The sequence below is a fragment of the Phyllostomus hastatus genome, unplaced genomic scaffold, assembly GCF_019186645.2.
Source record: "Phyllostomus hastatus isolate PE091 unplaced genomic scaffold, TTU_PhHast_1.1 phas_scaffold_129, whole genome shotgun sequence".
In the NCBI taxonomy this organism is placed as follows: Eukaryota; Metazoa; Chordata; class Mammalia; order Chiroptera; family Phyllostomidae; genus Phyllostomus; species Phyllostomus hastatus.
The window spans coordinates 32,895,312-32,920,661 of NW_025334009.1; the positions used below are offsets into that span (position 1 = coordinate 32,895,312).

Consider the following 25,350-nt stretch of genomic DNA (forward strand, 5'->3'; position numbering starts at 1 on the left):
ATTCAGTCATTAATTTATTGCCTCTCACCTCCAAATTCACCCTTATTTATCCTATTTCTGATGCTGGAGCTGGACCCTGTAAATATTTCTTTTGTCATGTGCTACAATGTTAGGCTTTGTAACTAGAGGCCATTGGAGGAACACTACAAATCACAGCATGGAAGATCTCTCACCACTAAATCTTCTCTCACCACTAAAGTACCTGTTACCTTCATTTTCTATTCCTGTGTCCTTAGTACTTTTACTCCTCTTAGTAAACAGCCTTACAACCATTTCTGTGTTTGAATTTATACACAAATTTACTTATATTTAATTAAATTACTTTAGAAGTTTTAGATTTACAAAAAAAATTGTGAAGACCGTATAGAGGATATACATTACTTCTAGTCACCTCTATTATTAACGATTACCATTTGTATAATACATTTATTACAACTAATGAACCAATATTGAACAAAAGTCCATACTTGAAATTTTCTTCATTTATGCCTAATGTCCTTTTTCTTTTCCAGGACTCCACCCTGAATACCATATTACATTTACATCGATTCACTTTGAAGTCCTAGTAACTGTGACAGTTAAGACATTTTTAGACTTTTCTGATTTTTGGTGACCCTGACAATTTTGAGAAATTACTGGTCAGGTATTTTGCACAATGTTTCTCAACTGGGTTCATTTGTGGGTCTGCTAAAGACTAGATTTGAATTATGGGTTTGGGAAAAAAAGATGTGAGAGATAGTATTATTTTAAAGTTCCTCATATCAAGACTACATATAATCACTACTACTGTTGACTTTAATGAGTTGGCTGAGGTGTTGTTTGTCAGGTTTCACCAATGTAAAGTTACTTTTCCTCCATTTTCCACACTGTACCCTTTCAAACAAAGTCATTACATGCACTCACATTCAAAGAGTGAGGACCTGTACTCTACCTCATTGAAGGAGGAATACTTACACATATTATTTGGAATCCCTCAGTATGGGAGATTTGTCTATTCTCACTCATTCATTTGATCATTTATACTAATGTAAACTAATCAACATTTTTTATACTTTAAATTATAATTCCAACACTATTTTATTTTGTTGATCAACGTGTTTCAACTTTGGCCATTGAGTGAGCTTCAGTTGGTTCATATGTCCATCTGATATACTCCCATCAGTGTGTGTTTATGTATGATTTTTAAACCATCTGTATTCATAAAATTTTCTCTTCTGTAAAGTTCAATGGGTTTTGACAAATGCTTATGTCATTTATGTATGTTTGTTATCACAGATGAAAGTTTCACCACCTGAAGAAAATGTCTGTGCTTCACCCATTCAAACCTCCCATTTCCCCTTGACAAACACTGAATATTTTAAAATCATCAGTATAGTTTTGTCTTTTACAAATAGTCATATAATTGGAATTACACAGTATGTATCCTTTCCAGACTGGCACCTTACACTTTAACAATTTACATTTAAGAGTCATCCATGTCTTTCAGTGGGTAAATAACAAGTTTCTTTCTAATTCTAAATAAGATTCCATTGTATAAATGTATCACATTTTGTCACTGATTTACCTAATGATGGATATCCCAGTCACCAGTTTTGGCCAATTAGCCATAAAACTGCTATACACATTCACATCCAGGGTTTTGTACGAACATAATTTTCAAAGTAGTATAAACACCACCCAGGAGGACAATGGCTGAGTCATTTGGTAAAACTGTATTTAGTTTTCTACAAAACTGCCAAACTATCTTCCGAAGTAGCTGTACCATTCTGTTTTCGCACCAGCAAAAAGTAAGAGTTCCTGTTGCTTCACATCCTTGCTATGAGAATGGTATTCCAGGGTTTTTGGACTTCAGCCATTCTAACAGATATATAATAGCATCTCATCTTAATTTGCAATTCCTAAAGGAGTTTTCAATTATTAATAATTCTTCACATTAACTTTTTCTGTTCAAATTACCGATGAGGCTTTTGTGTTCTGAGTGGACCTTGATAATTTTCTATGTTTGCACTGTCCAACATGGAAACCACTAGGCTCACGAAGCTAAAAATATGGCTAGCCAAAAATGAGATGTGCAGTAACATAAAATATCCACAAACTGTTGAAGATTTAGTACAAAAAAATAGCACATAAAATAACTCTAATTTTATATTGATATGATGAAATAATGTATCATATTAAGTTAAATAAATTATATTATTAAAGTTAATTTTACCCATTTTGTTTTATCTTACTAGAAAATATTAAATTGCAGGCGTGGCTTACACATCTGTTGGACAAGGCCATTCTATTCTAACACTGTAACAATAGTAATCTTTATAACAGAAAACTTAATCCCATCACATCCCTGTTCATTTAAACTCTGATCTTCTATAACCCTCATAAACCATCTAGTTAAAGTCCAAAAAATTCCTCGGCAAATAAAGAGATTGGTCACTACCTGTTCAATCATCTACTACACATGAATCTTTACAGGCTACAATCCTGCTATACTGATCAATTTAAAGTTGCCTGAAAAAAATCATTTCACACATTCATTCTGTTTAGCTGGACTCTAAATCCTGACTCCTCCTAACAAGTCTTGTTTGGGTGCTCCTGCTTTGGAGTAAAGACATCTTCTTAGTAGTGTGCATACATGCGCATGTGTATGTATGCATGCATATATGTATGAAGAATACAGAGGGAAATGGTTATGTGTCATTATTGAACAGCTAATACATACACACGGCTCAAAATTCAAAGGATGATTAAAGTTATACAATAAAACTTGCCCACCTGGCTCTCAAGCCAAAATCTTCTTTCCTAAGAGGAAACTAATTAATTCATCCCTGTATGTCCTTTCAAAGACATTTAAACATAATAAAAACAAATGCAAAAAAAATTAAAGATATAAATAAATGGAAACTCATCCCAATCATATGAATTGGAAAACTTAGTATTGTTAAAATGTCAATACCATCCAAAATGATTGACAGATTCAATGTAATTATCAAAATTCCCAATGATCTTTTTTTTTTTTGCAGAAATAGAAAAACCTATTCTAAAACTCAAAGAAAATCTCACAGGTCTTGGAAGAGCTGAAATAATCTTAAATAAAGAACAACACTGAAGGACACAAAATTACTGATCGCAAAACTTACTACAAAACTACAGTAATCAAATCAGTGTGGTACTAACATAAAGATAAACAGAGACCAATAGAAAAAAGAGCACAGAAGTAAACCCTCACATACATGGTTAAATAATTTAAGACAAAAGTGCCAAGGCCATTCAATAGGTAAAGAGTAAACAGGCAATCCATAGAGAATATATCTGCAAATCATGTATCTGATAAGAAATCGTAAAACTCACCAACAAAACAAACAACAGATTGGAAAATGGGTCAAGGACTCACTTGAATAAACATTTCTCCGAAGAAGATAAACAAATGGCCAATAAGCACATGAAAATATAACCAATATCACTAATCAAAAGGGAAATGCAACTCAAAACTACAATGAGATGCCACCTCAACTTATTAGAATAACTATTATAAAAAAAGAGAAAACATGTCTTGGAAAGGATTTGGAAAAATCAGAACTCTGTGTTTTGTTGCTAGGAATGTGAAATGGTATAGTCACTGTAGGTAACCACATAGCAGTTCCTCAAAATATCAACAAAAGAATTACTATATGATCCAGCAATTTACACATCTGGGTATATATCTAAAAGAACTCAAAGCAGGGTCTTGAAAGCTATTTATATACCCAGAGAACACTGTTCACAACAGCTAAAACCTGGGAGTAATCCAAGTGTCCAAATGTACCATATGCACACATTGGAATGTTATTCAGTCTTAAAATGGAAGGAAATTCTGTTGCATGCTGCAACATGGATGAACCTTGAGGACACTATGCTATGTGACATAAGTTAGTCACACCAGGACAGATTCTGTATGATTCCACTTACAGGAATTTAAATCAGTAAGAATTAATAAGTTAATAATAAACATAAAAATTAAGAATTGTTGAGTTATTTCAAAGGGTAATAATAATACATACATACATAACCCTTTCATTGTGATTTGCCAGGCTCCCTTCCCTATACTTTTCTGGCCACATAGGGACCACATCTGTAGTCCCATTCCTGGACAAGGACTCAAGGTGCTCTCAAATGAAAGAAATGGATTACATTCTACATCAAACTTTCTTCGTTGGTCCAGTTCTCATGTTGTGCCACCTTAAGAACAGAGTCTTTGCCTAAGTTTGCTGGTTAACAATGCCTTTGTAATCTAGTCAGTCATCTAATCTAATTTAGTTCCTCTCAAACTAGTCCTACTATTACCAGCTTAACCCCACAAACTTAAGTCCTGTCCTTGAATCCCAGGCCATTAGGTGGGATCTTCACAACATACTGCCAAAATACATACACACTTAGCTCTAGCATAGATATAGCTCAGCACAGATCTTTAAATGCTTACTGATCCTAGAGACATATTTTCCTTGGTGGAACAAGATCAGCATACTCCATCTACCCCAACAAGTCCCCACTTAGGAAATCTTTCATCTATTAATAGCTAGTGGAACTCTTCTAAATTATCTGCCTCAAACTAGTGGTCATGTTTAGTTTCTGTGTTTTAACTAAAGGAGTCTCACTTATTCTACCTTTCAAAATTTGTGCCCAAGTGACACGTATGTGGTATTACTGCCAAATACACATAACCTGAATGTAATTATAAGCAAATGCAAGTTGATTAAATTTACAGAATACAAGGTATTAGGAAACAGATTTTTTTCACTCATGCAACACAACTTTTATTTCATTCATCATGCAGGTACTATGTACTACACACATAAAAATGCTGATCCTTGCACGTTAGCACAACACAACTTTCAAAGAGGTTATAGTATTTAAGATTTATTTTTCAACATCCTAATATAATTTTGTCAATTAGTGGTGAAGAGAAACACTCGTATTTCTTTTCTCATAAGCAATCATGTAAGAAAGATTTTTATGGACCACAAGGTTAGTGACGTGAACACTAGGGTCATGTGTTCAATATTGCAGCTAATTCAAGGGAAACAGTAGAGGGAAAAAGCTATTCATGAAAATCTGTAGAAAAATAAAACTACATACCTGAAAAAAAGCCTGCCTCAACATATTACATAATGAATTTCATGGACAATATGCTCAGTCACAAAGATATACATTCTTCACTGAATCTTTATGAAAATGTTGCAATCTACTGTCAGAGTTTTGATTAATCCTCAGGACCAATGCTATACTATAACTACATAGTACTTAATTTAATGTATACCTACATTTCTGGTAAACAGTTTTAAGTACAAGTTAGCACTGCAGTATAAGAAAATTTAACTATTCGAAATTACACTACTGCAAAGCTCTATATAAGATACACTGCAGTATGAATGTGCTAGAAGCTTTAAGAGACAAGACAATGTGGAGAAAGGGCAACTCTTTTGCACAGTTGGTAGGAATGCAGGTTTGTGCAGCCAACTGCAGAAAGCAGTATGGAGATAACCTCAAAAAATTAAAAATGGATCTACCTTTTGACCTAGGGATTTCACATCCAAGAATATATCAGAAGGAACCCAAAACATTAATTCAAAAGAACCTAAGTACCCCTATGCTCATTGCAATGTTACTTACAATCACCCAAGTATGGAAGCACTCTAAGTGTCCATCAGTAGATGAGTGGATAAAACAACTATGGGACATTTACACAACGGAATACCACTCAGCCGTGAAAAAGAAGAAAAATTTTACTCTTTGTGACAGTATATGTAGACCTAGAGAACATTATGCTACGTGAAATAAGTCAGTTAGAGAAAGACAAATACATATGATTTCACTCACGTGTGGAATCTAATGAACAAACTGAACTAATAAGGAAAACAGAGACAGACTTACAGATAAAGAGCAGGGTGACAGCTAAGGTAGAAGAAGTGGTGACAGGGGGATGCAGGGATTGCACAAAAAGGGAGGAGGACTCTTGAACATGGACAATAGTGTGGTGACTGTGGGGAGTATAAAGGAACTAAATGGTATGAGGAAAAATATAATAAAAATTTTAAAAAACAGAGTATATGAAATACTTAAATGAAAAAAAAAAAAGAGGACCTATTTCATAGTATTGCTGTGAAGATTAAATGGCACAAAAAGCATCAGCTCAGTGCAAAGCCCAAAGGAGAAACGCAGGAAACAGGTATAAGTGAAAAGAGACATGTGAACCATTAATAAAATTAATAAGTATTATAAAGAATGGTTACAATGTATGTTTTTTCCTCTGTAATTTTTTTCCTTTAAATAAGGTGGGGGATAAAAGCAACTGTAGTCAAAATGGTAGAAGTCACCTTTTTATCCTTTTTTTTTTAAAAGATTGTCCTGCAAAAGTAAAGGGTATGAAGTTTCACTGAAGCTCATTAAAAACTGCCAAAAAGATAAATACTGATGGAACAGCAAACACATAAAAAAAAAGTCCTAGGTCACCACAAAGGACATAAAACTGGTTAAATTATACAATCGTCAACTAATAGGTAGGTCTATTTGTGTCATAATTCAAACCAACAAACTGTGTTTCAAGCAATAATGTTAACGAAATGATTATACACTTTAAATTGGTTAATTGGTTATTTGGTGATATTAATAATATTGTTACCTTGAGACATGATAATGATACTAGGGTGATGTTAAAAAGAGAGAGAGAGAGAGAGATTAAGTCTTTATCTTTTAGTAGTACATGCTGAAATATTTACAGATGGAATGATGTCTAGGATGACCTTCAAAATAACATGGGAAGAAAAGAATGGGAAGAGAGATAAAACAAGATTGGCCATGACTTAATAACTGCCATAGCTGGATAATGGTTACATGAAAGGTTCATTATACTGTTATGCCTCCTTATAAAAAGAAACTGAAATATTCTATAATAAACATTTAAAGAAATAGAATAAAAATTACTAATGACAAACCACATCATAAAATTAATGCAGAACAGCAACAAGCCTTAATTCCTTGACACATTCATACTATTGCCTCTAAGAACTTATGCTGCCTTAAATTAAATGACTCATGTATTCAGAATAAAGATAACCTTCAATGTAAGAATACCTGGAGGTCTTCTAAACTTCTCAGTCATGTGTGAATGAAAATATATTATGAGACTGGCCCCAAATCCCAAGCTAATGCTACCAAAGTACACACATAGGAGCTCACAAGAAATCAGAGTTGCATCTAAAAAGCAAGAGAGTCATTACTAACTATACCTCACATTCCACGTTAATCACCTCCATGCCTTCTCATGGACTACCATTTATTTACAAGAGAAACATGGAGAGCAATAAAGATACTATAACCATTAACTTTTTTCCCATCACCACCACAACGATTTATGAAGTTTCTAAGAATCGTTAGGATGTCACTAAAAGTACTGACAGTACTAGATAACAGTTCAAATCAAGCCCTTTTATTTGGTAACCATTATAGAAACAAAGACGACAAGTATAATAATACATACTGGAGGCCGACCAGGACGACCCCTTTTTCTTTTTCCTTTGACCTCTGTTTCTTCAAGTTCGCTGCCAGCATCAGAATGAGCAGTGGTTTCATTAGTTGAATCCCTAGAAAATGTGATATATTATTTTAGTGAACAAATTAATTCATTAATACAATTCAGTTTTGTTCCACTACATTCCTTTACCTTCTGTTATACAGATGATTGGAAGTGGTTTATACTTCTACTTTAGCAAATCAAAAATGTTATCCTTCCTGGCTAATATCCCATAACAATACTGAGTGAAATGAAGCTCGCAAACAGAGAAGTAAAGAGGAGGAAATAACTGCAAATGGCAGCTGCTTGACAAAATATAAATGTAAAATACAGCTGAAAAAAACTAATTCCTCAATATGAAAAGATAAAGGTTTGGGGAAATTTTTATTTACTTTATAAAATCATGAAAGCCAGTAATGTGCTGGTAAATGTTCACAACTGGGCTTCAACCCCCCCCAAAAACAAACAAACAAACAAACAAACAAACGACAAACAAAAAAAACCCCTACTTTTTCAGACTATAAGATGCACCCCCCCCATTTGGGAGGAATAATGGTTGTTAATGCTGCTGAGTTCTATTCACATTTACATTGGTGAAATATTAGGTTATTTATGTTATTAAATATTTTACCATATTTTTTGCTTCTAATTTTTCCCCTATTTTCCTCTTCTAAAACCCAGGTGCATCTTATGGTCCAAAAAATACAGTACACATGCACATAAACAATTAGAAATGTTACCGATTTAAGGATGCATAGCATACAATTTACAAACAATAATAAAGTATGTTAAGTTTTTATTTTAGAGAGGGGTAAGGAAGGGAGGAAGAGGGGAAGAGAAACATGGATGTGAGAGAGAAACATCAATTGGTTGTCTCTCTTATGTGCCCAGACCGGAAGTCAAACCAGTGACTTTTCACTTTGCAGACCACCACCAAACCAACTGAGTCACCTCAGTCAGGGCAAACTACATAATACTCTTTATGGTAAATTCCATACAGCTCACTCATTCACATAAAATAATTCTGATAATTTTGCCAAACTATTGTATTCAGAACTAACCTAGGGTTGCAAGTGATGAACAAATAGGGATTTGGCATGAAAGATGGTCAACAGTTTTGTTATCTCGAGTGAACAGAATACAAGTGAAATGACAAAGACATATGCTAAAACTTAATTCATTGTTCAATAGTGTAAAACTTTACTGAATTGGATAACAGTTCTCAAATACTGGAAGAATACGTCAATTATTTGTGCTATGCAATTGCTATAGACCCAATACAAATTTAATCTCCATTAGTAACAATTTCTCCATTATCTATGGAGTCTACAGACAACTAACTGACAAAACAATAAACTGAGCTCTGATTTACAGTATTTGCTGATTTTCATAATGTAAGTATTCCCACCACTACTGAATAGAGTTGGGAAGTAATTAACAGTACACCACTAAAAGTGTTTCCACCATACAGATAGAATAGGTGTAAACAAAAACCTAAAGAGCATAAAGTAATATGTAAAATAATTAGAAAGTGATGAATTTTGAGTATTATTTTATTTTTAATATTATTTACTTAATTTTAAGTCAGTATGACTTAACTTTTTATAATGGCTATGTTATATTTAATCAGGGTCACAAAATTCCTAGAAATTTGATGTTCAGCTCTCCAGTCCAGTACAAGCTGGCTCTAGCATGGCATTGAAAAGGTATAGACAATGTGAACAAGAACTTGTTCATTAAATTCTATATTGTTAATTTATATATATATAAATGCTATATATTATCAATAATTCTGACAATCTGTCACTCAAGATTTTTAACTACATGTGTAACTTTTTTTTAATGCTACCTCAAATTCACCAAATACAACATGTAAAGTTAAGTCCAATAATGATTTATTTCTAACTCTCTGCTCATGGCAATAACCACTAATTAACCAACTTATTAAGTCAATGCATACATGTGCTTTAAGTTGTTATAAAATTTATTGTTACCACAGCACTATCTTGTCTTGATACTCAAAATTATTAGAATTACATCAATCTTCCTAGTGCCATTAGCCAACAAATCCTTCTGAATTGCCCTCAGTATAATAATTTTATCTCTCATTCTTCCATGATTATTACCCATAATCACCACTCCCTGAGTTAATCTTATTTCCCTGCTTCCCCTAATTCCCTTGTCCAAGCCATTCTACACAGTGCTGCATGTAATATTTTTATGTCATTTTACGTCTCTGGTTGCAGTTCTTAAAAAGTAACCTATAATAGTACCTAAAACTATAAATAATATTGATCTAATTCAGAAATCATCAAACATTTTCTTAACTATATTGTAAATATTTTAGGCGTGGAAGTCTTAACATCTCTGTATCTACTACTCAATTCTGGCACCATAGCATGAATGCAGCCAGAGACAATACATAAATGAATGGATGTGGCTGCTGTCCAAAATACTTGAAAACAGGCATTTGAGTCACTAGTGGTAGTTTGTCAATCCCTGGTCTAGTTGATCTTACTTGTCTCTACTAAAGAACAATAAATCATATTGCTTTTTCTGCTCACTACAGTTCAAATACACTATGTTTAACATATACTGTGTGCCAGTGCATACAAAACATGCACAAAAGCCTAGTAAGAAAACATATTATTTTCCTAATTTTACAGATGAGGTAACGAAAAATATGAAAACCTGATAATCTTGTCCATAGCCACATACTTAGTAAGTGACAGAGTACACTTACATATCAAGGTAAACTTGAATTCTCTATCTCCATGTCGGAATAATAGAATGTGAACATTATATTTTGTATTTCTCTTACGTAAACAGAATACACTGGTGCTTTTGATGCTTATAGAAATATCTAGGCAACAACAGGAGCAGGTTGGTTCCAGCCTATAATATATGACCCATTAGTGAAACTAATATATCCTTTAACAACAGAGTTTACTAACAAAAGAGAAAAGTACAATTTGTTTTCTGACTTTTGCCAATTGCAGCTTAAAAAATGACAGCTATTACCAACAAACAACTAATACACTCCAATTAGTAAATGAAGGTATGTTTGTTTATTAGAATATATGATAATAAATTTGGGGTTTTTTTAAATGTCAATAGAGAAGATACAGAATACAAAGAAGAGTTGTACTTTGCCATAACCTAACTCTGAATCCCAATCTGCAGAATAACATGGTTAACAGTTTGATCAATACTTTTCTATAGTGTTTATGTATATATCAAAATATAAAGTATCTATATTTCCATTTTTTAAATTTTAAATAGGAAAATTCCATACAAATACATAGGATTCCTGAATGGTACTCCATAAAATCTATAAAATTTATTTAACTACTTCCCTATCAGTGAGCACTTAAGATTGTGTCTAGTTTTGTACTATTACAGAGCTGAACAACTGTCCTTGTACATTAACTCTTATTACATCCAACAAATCTCTCTCTAGGATAGACACTTTACAATGCTGGGTGTCAAAGGGTATGCAACAAAATGCTCTACACAAATCCTGCAAATAGCTAATATTCACATTTATAAGACTACTGGCAATAATCAAGAGAATGGAAGAATCCCATCAAATCTTATATAAATGATTTTTTTTTAACTCCCTAAAAACTCTAAATTCTGTCTACCTCTTTCCATTCCTACTGTAATCACTTTAGTACAAGTTGTCATCATGTCTGGCCTGGATACTGCAACATCTTCCTCCTAAAAGGTTGTCTTCCTTCTATTGTGGCCCCTTCCAATTTTGTCACTATACTGCACTAAGAGTGATTTTCCAAGTATATGTCTTATTGAGTCTCTTCCATGCTTAAAACTGTACAATAGCTTCCTACTGCTCCTCAGAAGAAAAACACAAATTCTTAATATGATTTAGCAGGTTCCTGTACAGTATAACCCCACTCTATCATAAGCCTTATTTCATGCCACTCTTATTATCAACTAAGAAAAAAGAAAACAGCTTTAATTCAGTACCTCAAATATACCATAAGTCCTCTAAGGGTCTTTGCACATGCCATTCCTTCAATCTGAAATTAATATGATGATCCCTTCCTTCCCTAAACCCTCCCTCCACTTTAGACTAAGTTGAACTATCTCATCCTTAGAAAAGAAGACTAAATCAAGGCATGTGTTAAAGTTCTCATAAAGTCTTCTAATCTACCTTCATAGCACCGAAGTCACTTTAGATCCACATAGTTGTGATTATTTGATCAGTATCTAATGGCTACAAGGACTGGGTCTCAAAAACCTAGCATACTTCTTGGTACAGCAATATGTGGTGGAATATACATGATAATTGATAACATTTGACGATGCCTAATAGTAAACAGCACTATGATGACAAATTCATTTTCAATTATAACATCTAAGTAAGCCAAGAAATAATGAGGTCACTCACTACAGTGACCCTTGTAGTGCCTATATTACAAAAATCATTGTTGAAATGAACATTAAAAATGACTGGATCAAGAGATTTGTTTTTGAGAAGTTCTTATTGATTAATTTCTAATGTATTATCTTCACTTTACAAATGATATAAATTAAAATTTAAAAATACTAAGAGATATGTTTCCTTTCCTTGCAATGCAGACACAATACTGATGGATAGATGGATTAAACAAGTTAATAATGTATACTGTTAATTAACCTGGTAAAATCTTCAGAAAATTGTGTATCTTCAGTAAATGCTTCTGAGATTTCAACTTGACCAAGAGTACCATCTCCAGCTAACAGACTGAAAACAAAGTTCATTTACCTACCTCACAGATCACCACTATCCAATCCTATAGTCATAGCACAGGTTTACATTCAGGAAAAACAAATTCAGTTACAAAACATGTGATGTTGATATAATTTCTCTTCAAATACACTATTTATTTAAATACCAGTTATGCTTCATATTCAATCAAAGAAATCCTAAATACCTAGCAGTATGCTAGGAGTTGACTATACAAAAACAAGGCACAAAGGTGCAGTTTAGGCAGAAACAATAAGAAAGAGTTATAAAACACTACATGTTAAGTATAGTGCTACAAAAAAAAAAAAAATCCCACAGAGTATTTACTACAGGATTTCAGGAGGGAACCTACCCAAATTTTGAGGGATCAGAGCAGCTTTACTGGAGACATGACACTTAAGCGAAGACCACAAAGGGACAAATGAGTTCACAGGGTAAAGGCAGAGAGGTGCACAGGAATTGCAGGCAGGATGAAGATAAACAAAAGCACAAGGAAAAGAAAAAAAAGAATTTGGAGGTCTCCACATGATTTAAGTAAAAGACTAAATACAGAAGCTTTAGGTAAGTAACTAGAAAAACCTGAAATTGTATCTTCTATATTGGGAGGGAAAGAAGGTTAAGTACTGATGATTTTTCAAGCAGTAAAGCAGTTTGAACAGCTTTTTTGTCCTACAACTCTGGGAAAAGCCAGGAGACCAATGGGAAGCCAACCACAGTCTCTTGGAAAAGTACATTAAAAAAAGTATATAAATGAACTGGACTGGCAGGGGGAAGTGAACACACAATACAATATAGAGATGATGTATTATAGAATTATACAACTGAAAACTTTGTTATTAATTAATGTCACCAAATAATTCAATTAAAAATGAAGATTAAAAAATTGTCTTCTACACTCAAAAAAATAAATTAGGAGGGTAAAAATATAGAGATAATTGTATGAATTGTTAACCTCTTTTATTATATCTAAACTGTTATTACACAGAATTGTGGTATGCAGATTCCTAATCTGCATCTTTATGAAACCTATAAAAGCATCTGCCATTACACTAATCACATTTCCCAAGAAATCCAAAAATTACACCCAATTATATATATGTCCTACAACTCCAACAAATCTAACGAGGTGTCACCAAAAATGCCAAATGGTTTGTCCTTCATTGGACAAACTTTTACTTCTGGTTTAACAACCTCAATCTCAAAGAACACAAGAAGGAGGTGGGAGGTATGTTAGGGAGACAGCGTGATACAGTATAAAGGTCTACAAACATTTTCTGTAAATGGCGAAACAAAATAAATATGGTTTACAAACAATCTATTCTCTATCACAACTTTTAGCACAAGATCATAAATAATCAATCTGTAAAGGGATGAATGTGGCTCTGTTCTAATTAACACTTTATATGCAAAAACAAGCAGGACAACGGAATAGGCCCATGGTCATAGTTTGCTGACCTTTGATATGACACAGCAACATCATTTTTGTTCAATATCAGACCATTATTGACATTATAATATCAAAGGCCATGGAGAGATATAACAATTATATACCCTAATAGTTCTTAGAATTCAAACATATTGCTTGATTATCAAAGAACATACTTGATACTTGATATGTCTCATTTTAGAGAGCATTTTGACATAGAAAAAAGGTCATACATTTTTTAAAAATAAGAAAACTACAATACTTACTGTAACACTGGTAACTCTGAAGTAATCATTGCTGGAGAGGTCTTTCCACAATGGAGCAAAAGAATCAAGTGCTGTACAACTCAAAACTTTAAAAATAACCTCCAGGCAATCCTGTTAATAAAAAAAATATTTTTCCAGTTTTAATGAGGTATAATTGACAAATAAAACTTACGATATTTAAAGAGTTACAATGTGATTATTTTATATACATGTTCACTGTGAAGAGCTTCCTCACAAATTAATTAACATATCTATCACCTCATATATTTACCTTTTTGGTGTGAGAACATCTAAGTTCTACTCTCCTGGCAAATTTCAAATATACAATAAAGTGTTATTAACTATAGACACCATGTTATACATTAGATCCTCAGACCTTAATCCTCTATAACTAAAAGTATGTGTGTGTGTGTGTGTGTGTGTGTGTATCTGCACCAACCTCTCTCCATTTCCCCACTCCACAGTCCCTAGAAATCACTTTTTTACTGCTTCTAAAATTCCAACTTTGTTTTTCAAGATTCCACATATAAGTAATAGAAGTATTTATCTTTTTGTGTGGCTTATTTCATTTAGCAAAATGTTCTTCAGGTTCACCCATGTTGTCAAATGATAGTATTTCCTTTTTTAAAAAACACAGAATGATAGTCGTCGTATATTTCTATACACCACATTTTCTTTACTCATTCATTTGTCCATAGGCTTTATTTCCATACCGTGGCAATTTGTGAATAATGCTGCTATGAACATGGGAACACAGTTATCTCTTTGGGGTGATTTTGTTTCCTGTGAAATACACACTGGAATGGGATTGTTAAATCACATGGTATTTTTATTTTTAATTATTTGAGAAACCTCCATACTGTTTTCCATAGAGACTATACCAGTTTATGTTTCTACCAATAGTGTATAAGGGCTTCTTTTTCTCCACATCCTGAGAGCCTTCATCTCTTGTCTTTTTGATAATGGATGCTGTAACACATGTGAGGTGATATTGTAGTTTTGATTTGCATTTCCTGAATGATTAATGATGCTGAATACCTTTTCATGTTCCTATTGTTCATCAGCATATCTTCTTTTGAAAAATGTCTACTTAGGTCACTTGAAAGGAAAAATTATGATTAAATTAATATCCTGACTATACAGACTATAATCAATAACTACTACCAGTTATCATACTCCTTGGTATTTATCCAAAATAATAGGAAACCTATGCCCTGGCTATATGACTTAGTTGGTTGGAGCATCACACAATACACCAAAAGGTCATGGGTTCAATCCCTGGTCAGAACACATATGGGAGGCAAAAGATCATTGTTTCTATCTCACATTGATGTCTCTTTCTCTCTCACTCCATAAACATATCCTTGAATGAGGATTAAAAAAGGAAGGGAGTGTGAAGGTGTGGAAGGAGGAAACTTATAACCACACCAAAGGCTGCATTAAGATGTTTATAGGAGCTTTATCCAAAATTGTCAAATCATGGAAACAACCAAGATACCCTTAAAGGAGGGAAATGAATAAACTGTGATATATACAGACAATGAAATATTATCTGGCAATGAAAAAAATCAGGTATCAAGCCATAAAAAGGCATGAAGGAAGCTCAAATGCATATTATTAAGTAAAAGAAGTCAGTCTAAAACTGCTAAATATTGCATGATTCCTCTATATAGTGTTCTGGAAAATGTAAAACTATGGAGAGAGCAAAAGAATGAGTGGTTGCCAGGGTTTCAGGGGAGAGAAGGTTAAATGGTTAAGCACAAAGAATTTTTAGGGCAGTGAAGCTATTCTGTATATACTACAATGAACACAGATATATGTATTTGTTAAAACCGATAGAATGTACTACATCAAGAGTAAACCCCAATGTAAACTATGGATTTGGGGTTATAATACACGTTAGTTTAAGTTCAGTGACCATAAAAGATCTAACACTCTATCATTCTGGTGCAGCATGTTGACAGTGGAGAAGTCTGTATGTATGTGGGAACAAGGGGTATGGGGGTGTTTCTCTCTACCTTCTGATCAATTCTGCTGTGAACCTAAAACTTCTTTAAACAATAAAGTCTATTTTTTAAAAAGTATCAGGGGAAGTAGGGTAAAACAGAGCATCTAAGGCAAGCCATGATACAATATCAAATGATGTACATGGGTACAGCTGGAATGTCGGGGGGGTGGGGGGGGAGCGGGAATGTACAGAGCAGAATAAATATTTGATGAGCTAATAGAAGAGAACTTTTCAAAAATAATTTAAGATATTAAAACACAGATGAAAAGATCAGAGAATTCCTGAGAACAAATATTCTGAAAAATAAAAAAATATTGCTGGAAAAAAAACCCAAAAACAAAGTTAAAGAGAAAATTAAAAAGGACACTAAAGAAATAAAATTCTGCCCTGGCTGGTGTGGCTCAGTGGACTGACCACCGGCGTGTGAACCAAAAGGCTGCTAGTTAGATTCCCAGTCAGGGCACATGCCTAGGTTGCAGGTCAGGCCAGGTCTCCAGCAGGGGGAATGCAAGAGGCAACCACATATTGGTGTTTCCCTCCCCTCCCCTCTGTCTAAAATAAGTAAATAAAATTAAGAAAGAAATTCTTCACACACATACCAAAAAACAAAGATGATTATATCATACTTTTCAGTGGAAACTATATAAGTGGAAAGACATGGAATAGCAAAGTGCTGAGAGGAAACAAAAAGTGACACATGAATTATGTATCCAATGATAACACTCTTTCAAAAATGAAATAAGTGAGTCACATAAAATGGAGAAATAGATGCCTACTGGAGATATAGATTATATCTCCAAGAATAAGCCCCTCAGTGAAGCAACTCTCAGGAAAGACAAAAATCAACTTTTATGAATCTCTGGAATCTAACAAAAACATAAAGATAGGAGTCCTTAACGACAACAAAAGAAAAATGCCTACTAACTTTCTAAAAAAGCACTGTAGACATTTTGCTTACCTGTCCATCACCTCCCCTACCTCAGCTCAACAGTGACCATATATAGGGACAGCAGATCAAGTTTCTGGTACAGCTTGCTGGTGCCAAAGAGAAAAACATGGACCATATTCTTAAAAATTGCAGGTGTATGTTAAGAAGGCCTTTCCAGATGCCATCTTGGAAAAAAATTTAAATACATACACCACAACCAGCTGCCTGAAGCAAGAGAAAGTAGATGTGACAAACAGCAGAACATATTAAAAGCCTCAAAATAAGGAGACAAAGGAGGAAGATATTGTGGGGAATAATAGTTTTAAAGGGCTATCATATACACCAGGAAATACACAGTGCTACATGCAAGCCCACGGCTGGATACATACTGGAGAACTGAGAGGAGCATAAACTTGCAACTCTAGCTGATCCTTGGGCTCTACGCAGTCACAAGGTGAAGACTAAGACCACCTAGCTAATCTTTGCAGGAATAGCTCGGATAAGTGACAGTATGTAAACATTAAGACATTACATTTTTCCTTTTGACTACCAATGGCTCAGGGATTCGGTTAAGATCACTGCTGACTATGAAGGTAAAATTTCAGTTACTATACATGAAAAGAATTACAGACTTTGCAAAATAGTTTGGGAAGTCACAAAACAGATGAATGCAGTCCTTAAGAGGTAACAACGGTAAACCCTGGGAAGGAGGAAAGACTCAGTGTACAGAGTTACCACATTGTAATGTTCGAGTGTCCAGTTTTTAACCACAAAAACTGAGAAGACAGACACACAAGACATACAAAAAAGCAGGAAAGTTAAATATGACCCATTAAAAGGGGAAAAAAAGTCAGCAAATCATCTCTGAGTAAGCCCAGACACAAAACTTAGGCTTGCAGAAAAGGATGCAGAGACTTCCAGAAGAATAGAGAGGAAGAGATAGAATGAGTATGTGTCAGTAATAATGACAGGAAATTGCCCAGTTTTCATGAATTACAGATATCTACACAGTGAAGATCAATAATTTCAAATAGGATAAACTCAAAAGAAAACAGGTTCACAGAGACAAACTATAATCAAACTATAAAAGCCAAAAACAATGGGAAATATTGAAAAAAAGATGAAGAAGGAAATCTTAGACATTTCTAGAAAAACAAAAATTGAGGAAGACTGTGTCCTAGGCCTGCCCTACTCTACAACAGTTTCCTCTGTGTTTGTGGTATTGCATTCTTGTTTCTTATATGGTTTAGAAGACAAATATATAAAACATTATTATATACCTATGTTAATGAACACACATATATGAAGATAAAACTTACAGGATAAGGGAGAGGGATGAATCTAGAAGCAAATCTTATGTTTTCAAATTAAGTTACTGTCAATTCAAATGACATTGGTATAAATTTAGGATGTTGTCAATGCCACGGTACTAAGAAAATAATTTTAAAATATAACCAGTACTTCATATCTGCAGGTTTTACATCCTCAAACTCATACGACTGTGGATGGAAAACAGTGTTTTTGATCCTCAGTTGGGAATCCACCATGGGTCCTGAAACCAATAACCTGTGATACAGAGAAACTACTCTATGTAGAAAATAAACATGGTACACTACAAAAAGATTAAGCACAAAAGAATACAGTGTTGGAGAAAGTGAGCAACAAGAAATATATAAGACATATACAAAAGAAATAGTTAAATAGTAAAAGTCTTTCCTTATCAGTAATTACCTCAAATGTAAATGTATTAAATTCAATAGGTAAGAAATAACTGAACACGATAAATTTTAAAAAATTAATCCAATTACATACTATCTAGGAGAGATTCATTTCAGAATTAAATGAATCTCTCATAGACAGTATATAACCACACAATCAGGTTAAAAGTAAGAATATGCAAAAATATTCTAAGCAAATAATCAAAAGAGAGCTGAGTGCCTATGCTAATATCAGACAAAATAAAATTTAGGTCAAAACTTATGAGAGACAGAGAGAAATATAATACATTGGGTAAACATACATAGTACAAAAATTGACAGAACTGAAAGGAGAAATAATGTTATAATAATAGTTGGTGATTTTAATATACAACTTGCAATAAAACACAGAACATATAAGCAGAAGATCAATAAGGAAAAAGAATACTTCAACAACAATACAAACAACCTATACATAACAGGCATGTTTAGAACACTCCCCCAAGCAATACAATAGAGGGTTAGAGTCTTCTCGAGAACACATACAACACTGTCTAGGGTGCTAGGCTATAGATATGACTCAATAAATTTTAAAAGATTAAATCATAAAAAATGTGTCTTTTTTGAACATATAAATCAATAACAGAAGGATAACTTAAAATTTTACAAATACGTAAAAATTAAACAACACTTAAATAACAGGTCAAAGAAGAAATCACAAAAGAAATTACAGTACTTTCAAATAAATGAAAACAAGAACACTACATATAGATGAAAATACACAAGATGCAGCAAAAGCAGTGTTCAGAGGGAAACAGAGCTGTAAACATCTACATTTCTAAAAAAGAAAGATTTTAATTCAACAACCTAACCCTACACCTAAAGGAATGAGAAAAAGAAGAGCAAACTAAACCTATAGGTGGCAAAAAGAGGAAAACAAAATAGAACAGAAATAATAAATATAAAGGCTAGGTAAACAAGAGGGAATTCTGACTAGAAACTGGTTCTTTGAAAAGATCAATAATATTTACAGGTTTTTGACCCAGATGGTGTGGCTCAATTGGCTGTAGTGTCATCTCATAAACCAACAGTCACAGGTTTAACTGCTGCTTATGGCAGGTGCCTAGGCTGCAGATTCAGTATCACGTCAGGGCACATCAAGAGGCCAACTGATGGACAATTCTCTCTCATGGATATTCTCTCTTGCATCTGTGTTTCTCTCCCTTTCTTTCTCCTACCCTTCCCCCATCCTTGGCTGAAGATTAAAAACTTTTTTTTTTTTAAATCAGTAACCTTTTAGAAAGACTAAATAGAGAAAAGATGTAAATAACTATAATCACAAATAAAAGCAGAAACAAAAAAGCTGTAAGAGAATAGGATAAACAAAATTACATAACCTACATGAAATGGACAAATTTCTAGAAATGCACAAATTGCCAAAAGTGGCTCAAGAAGAAAACTGAAACTCTGAACAGACATATAACACATAAAGAGATTGAATCAGTTATCAAAAATTTCCCAACAATCAAGTCTAGAAACTGAATGGCTTCCCCGGTGAATTCTACAGCTATTTAAAGAAGAAATAACACAAATCCTTCTCAAATCCTTCTAAAAAATACACAAGGAAGAAAATACTTCCTAACTCAAAATCTATTAGGCCAGCATTTCTTCAGTACAAAAGTCAAAAACACCACAAGAACACTACAGACCAATTTCCCTCATAAATATAGACACAAAAATCCTCAAAAAAAAACAAACTAGCAAACAGAATCCAAATACACATTAAGTGGGATCTGTCCCAGAAATGCATGAGTGATTCAACATTAGAAAAACCAATCAGTGTAACACAACACATTACTAGAAAGAAGGGAAAAAGAACCACATGATCATTTCAAATTACAAAAAGCATTTGACAAAACCTCATGAGACAACAAGGAGTCAAAACACATACTCATGGGGGAAAAAAATCCAAAAACAAACAAACAAACAACAACAAAAAAAAACCCCCCCACATAAAAACTAGGAATAGAAGGAAATTTTCTTAATATGCTGAAAGGAATTTGTTAAAAACGCGTAGGTAACTTCCCCCCTAAAAGCAGAACAAAAGACAATAATGTCCCTTTTTACCACAGGTTTCAACAAAGTTATTGTATGTTCTACCCAGGGCAATTATGCAAGAAAGAAACTGCATCCAAATATAAAAAAAGTAAAGATATCTCTATTCACAGAGGACATAATACTTTATATTTAGAAATACTCAATGAGCAAACAAAATACTAATAATACTGCAGGGTTCAAGATAACATACAAAAATTAAAGTTAAAGGATACAAAATCAACACAAAAAAGCAGTTATTTTTGTATACTAACAACTAAACTGAAAGGGAAATGAAGAAGGAAATTCTACTTACAGCAGCATCAGAAATAATAAAATATTTAAAAAATAAACTTGAGATGAAAGACTTGTATATTGAAAACTAAAAAAACATTGCTGAAAGAAATGAAACTAGATACCAGTATGTGGAAAGACATCCTGTGTTCATGGATTGGGAGACTTCTTATTACTGAGATGTCAATGCTACCCAAAACCATCTATAGATTTAATGAATCACCATCAAAATCCCAATTATTTCTTTGAAGCAAAACAAAATTCCATACAAAATTCTTATGAAATCTCAAGGAAGGGGCCCTTAAAATCCAAAACAATCTTGAAAAAGAAGACGGAAGTTGGAGGTCTTGCACATCCTGATTTCAAAATGTCTTGGTGCTACCATAAAGACAATCATATGGAGATCAATGAAACAGTCTAGAAAGAATCCCTCAAATATATGGTCAAATGAATTTTGACAAGGGTGTCAAGCCCACACACCAGGAAAAGAAAGGGCAGTATTTTTTAAAAAAACAGTGCTGAGGAAAGTGGATATTCACATGCAAAATAATGAAGTTGGACCTTGATCTTACATAATTTACAAAAGTTAACTCAAAGGATAAAACACCTAAATGTAAGAGCTGAAACTCTTAGAAAAAAAAATACAGGACAAGAGCTTTATGACATTAAATGTGGCAATGATTTCTTGGCTATGACACTAAAAGCATAGGTACAATGGACTTCATCAAATTTAAAAAATTTGTGTATCAAAGGACACTCAACAGAGAGAAATGGGATAAAATATCTGTGCATTATATATCTGGTAAGAACGTAGTATCTGGAATATATTTCTTACAGCCCCACAGTAATGAGACCAAAACAAAAACAAAAACATACAAATATACTAATAATAAATGGTCAAACTGAATTCTTCTCCAAAGAAAGTATGTAATTGACCAACAAGCACATAAAAACATGTTCAATGGCATTAATCATTAGAAAAATGAATTTTTAAAAAAAATGTGATAGCATTTTGTAGCCATTAGGGTGGCTATTAATCACAAAAGAAAATGGAATACAACTGTGAGAAAATCTCTGTAATCTTGGGTTAAGCAAAAAGTTCTTATATATGACACTGAAAACATCATCCATTAAAGAAAACAACAAAGAAAGATTAATTGGGCTTCATCCTTTTTTCCTCTGCAAGAGACACTGCTGGAGGATAGAAAAGGTAAGTCACAGACTGGGAAAAAATACTCGCAAATCACTTATCAGTTCCTTAAAAAGTTAAATCACACTAACCATACAACCAAGCAATGCCACTCCTAGGTATTTATCCAAGTGAAAAGAAAGCCTATGTTCCTACAAAATTACGTACTCCAATGTTTATGGCAGCTTTATTCATAATCACCAATAACTACAAATATCCCAAATAGCTAGTTTAATATATTGTACCATGGTACATCTATGTAATGAAATACTATTGACAAAAGGAATGGACAATTGGTATATGCCACAGTACTGATAAAGCTCAAATGCATAAACTACATATATATGGTATAATTACAGCTATGATACTTTCTGGAAAACTACTGAGACAAAAAACAGATCATGATTATTAGAGGTTGGAGAAAAAAGGACTGACTAGAGTCAGCAAAATAGAATTTGGGGGGTGACTGGTACATGCAAATTAAAACTTTTGATTTAATCCAACAGGGATCTTTTGCAGAAATTACTAAGATAATTCTCAAATAAGTATGGAAAAGAAAGAAACAACAATAGCCAAAATAATTTTTTTAAAAAGTCAGAAAATTCATATAATCTGATTCCTATAAAGATACAAACATAGACAAATTAACATAAAAAACAAAAATGGAGTGTTTTACATATTTATCCTATTTGTATTTTTCACTCCAACAAGCACTGTGAATATACTGCCCTGGCCAGGTGGCTTGCTTGGTTGAAGCTTTGTCCTACACCAAAAGGCTGTAGGTTAGACCCCCAGTCCAGGCACATACCTAGGTTGCAGTTTCAATCCCCAGTAGGGGCACATAAGAGAGGCAACCTATTGGTGTCTGAGTCTCTGTCTGTGTCTCCCTCTCAAAAATCAATAAACATATCCTGGGTGAGGAGAAGGGGGATGAGGGGAGATGAGGAGGGCAAGGGGAAGGGAGGAGAACTGGAGGAAAAGAGAAAAAAGGAAAGAAAGAAAAGCGTTGTGAACATTCTACCTCATTTGTTTTATTTCTTAATACATATGTGTCATAAGTGTACTTAAAACATGTTAGAGAAAATTTAGCTTTTGTCTAATTTTTTAAATATAAACAATACTGTCACATATCTTTCCTCAATTACATAAACATATTTGCAACACAGGTTCCTTGTAATAAACATTTATAAAACATTCATGCAATTTTTGATTGCCAAATTTCCCTTTAAAAATACTGTACCAATTTACACTCCTTTTACCAGTATGTGATGTATTAGTTAAATATAAAAATATATTTTACATATTAAAACTAGTTCAATTTTTGTTTTATACCAGTATAACTATAAGAGGTAAAATAAAATGGTGCATCCTTCCTGCTCTAAACCCTAACCCTCTTGCTTTAAAAATAAAGTTCACTGCCAGGATTTTGGATCATATACCAACATGTCTAATGATGGTTTCAGGATATTTGCAAATTTTTGAGAATCTCAATTTATGAATATTTTCCTTAAGCAAAATAATGTGGTGCAGCATGATTATTCTCTGCTCACCTTTTTAATTGAGTCTCTTATTTGGTGCATCCACCTTTGTCTTAGTCATTTGTACATTTTGCTCTGTGTACCCTCTAACAGCTTTAAAAGTATTTCCCTTGGTGGAAATGTTATAAATAAATGATGAGTTCCCATCTTTAACTTAACACTATACAATCCCTTAGTCTTCATTTTTGTTCTGATTGTAGCTTTTAAAGTCTTGTTTTTACTTATCATCTTTTCATAAGTATCCCTAACATTATTCTTATAGTACTAGCAATCTTATAATACATCCTTGGTCACATGCCCATCTATGCTATTTTTATATCTCATCTTCCTTAACCTGGCATTACTCTATAACCATTAGCTTTTGCTTTTGTTCTTCTTAACTAGGAACACTCAACATTCATTAAATAACTATCCACTGACACAATTTACATGCTAGGCAGTTTGGTAATTTCCATCTTCAAGAATGAAAATATTGTTATTTCTGATTATCTTGGTTTTATAATGTACTTTACATAAAAGAACACCACCACCACCACCACCATCCTCTGTCTGCCTACTTTCCCTGAAGATTTCTCCAAGGTACATATTACATTATTTCATAATCACCAATGTTGTCTTCTAAGCTGACCTGATTACTTCTTCTGTGTCCCTCACTTTTTTTTTCCCTCCAATCCTTCTCACGCTCAAAATAAAATGCAGTAAGAGTTGTTTTCCTTTTGTCAAGCTTCTGAGGGCTAAAAATGGAAACAAAACTAGTAAATTAGCAGGCGGGAAATCAGTAAGGATACAGGTATACTCAAAACACTTCAATCAACTGGATATCATTGATGGCTATGGACTACATCATCCAACAACGGCAGAATTCACATTCTCTTCAAGCTCAGATGGAAAATTCATCAAGATACATGGCTTTCTGGGCTATAAAATATGCCTTAGCAAATTTGAAAAAATAGAAATCATACAAGGTACATGTAACCTCTAAGGCTAGAATAAAACTGAACTAGAAAGTTATTAACAGAAAGCTGGAAAATCCCATAATACATGGAGATTATAAACATACTTCTATATAATACATAAACCAAAAATGAAATCTCAGAAATTTTTAGATATTTCAACTAAATGAACATGAAAATGCAACAAAATGTATAAAAATTTATAGAATGCAGTAAAAGCAGTCCTTAAAGAGAAATTTACAGCATTCAATTCATATATGAGAAAAGAAATAAAGCTAAAACTCAAGTCATCTAAGCTTCCATCTTGTGAAACTAGAAAAAGAGCAAATTCAATCAAAAGTAACCAGAACAAAAGAAATCAAAGAAGTAGGGAACCCAACAGCTGGGCTATGGACTGGTATTTCTCTGGACCTCTTAGGAACCTGGCCACACAGCAGGAGGTGAGCTCAAATGTAATTTGCCTGAATCATCCCAAAACCACCCCCACCCCCATCCATGGAAATATTGTCTTTCAGGAATCTGGTCCCTGGTGTCAAGGCTGGGGACCACTGCTCTACCATGTCTTCCAGAAGACAAAAGAATACTTCTGAACTCATTCTATAAGGACAATGTTAACTTAAGGACAAAATCAGGCAAAAAAGCATTACAAGAAAACTACAGA

General features: G+C 33.5%; 1 protein-coding gene across 4 annotated transcripts in view; it reads right to left on the reverse strand.

Annotated features, from left to right (window-relative positions):
* The window catches only part of STAG1 (stromal antigen 1), a 387,806-nt gene that overhangs the window by 270,024 nt on the left and 92,432 nt on the right, over positions 1-25,350 (reverse strand). For all 4 annotated transcript variants that reach the window (XM_045856709.1, XM_045856706.1, XM_045856708.1 and 1 more), the window contains 2 exons: positions 13,989-14,099; positions 7,514-7,616 (listed from right to left, as the gene is read on the reverse strand). In XM_045856709.1, the coding sequence (XP_045712665.1) occupies positions 7,514-7,616; positions 13,989-14,017 (132 nt within the window). In that variant the 5' untranslated portion in view covers positions 14,018-14,099. The remainder of the gene's footprint in view (positions 1-7,513; positions 7,617-13,988; positions 14,100-25,350) is intronic.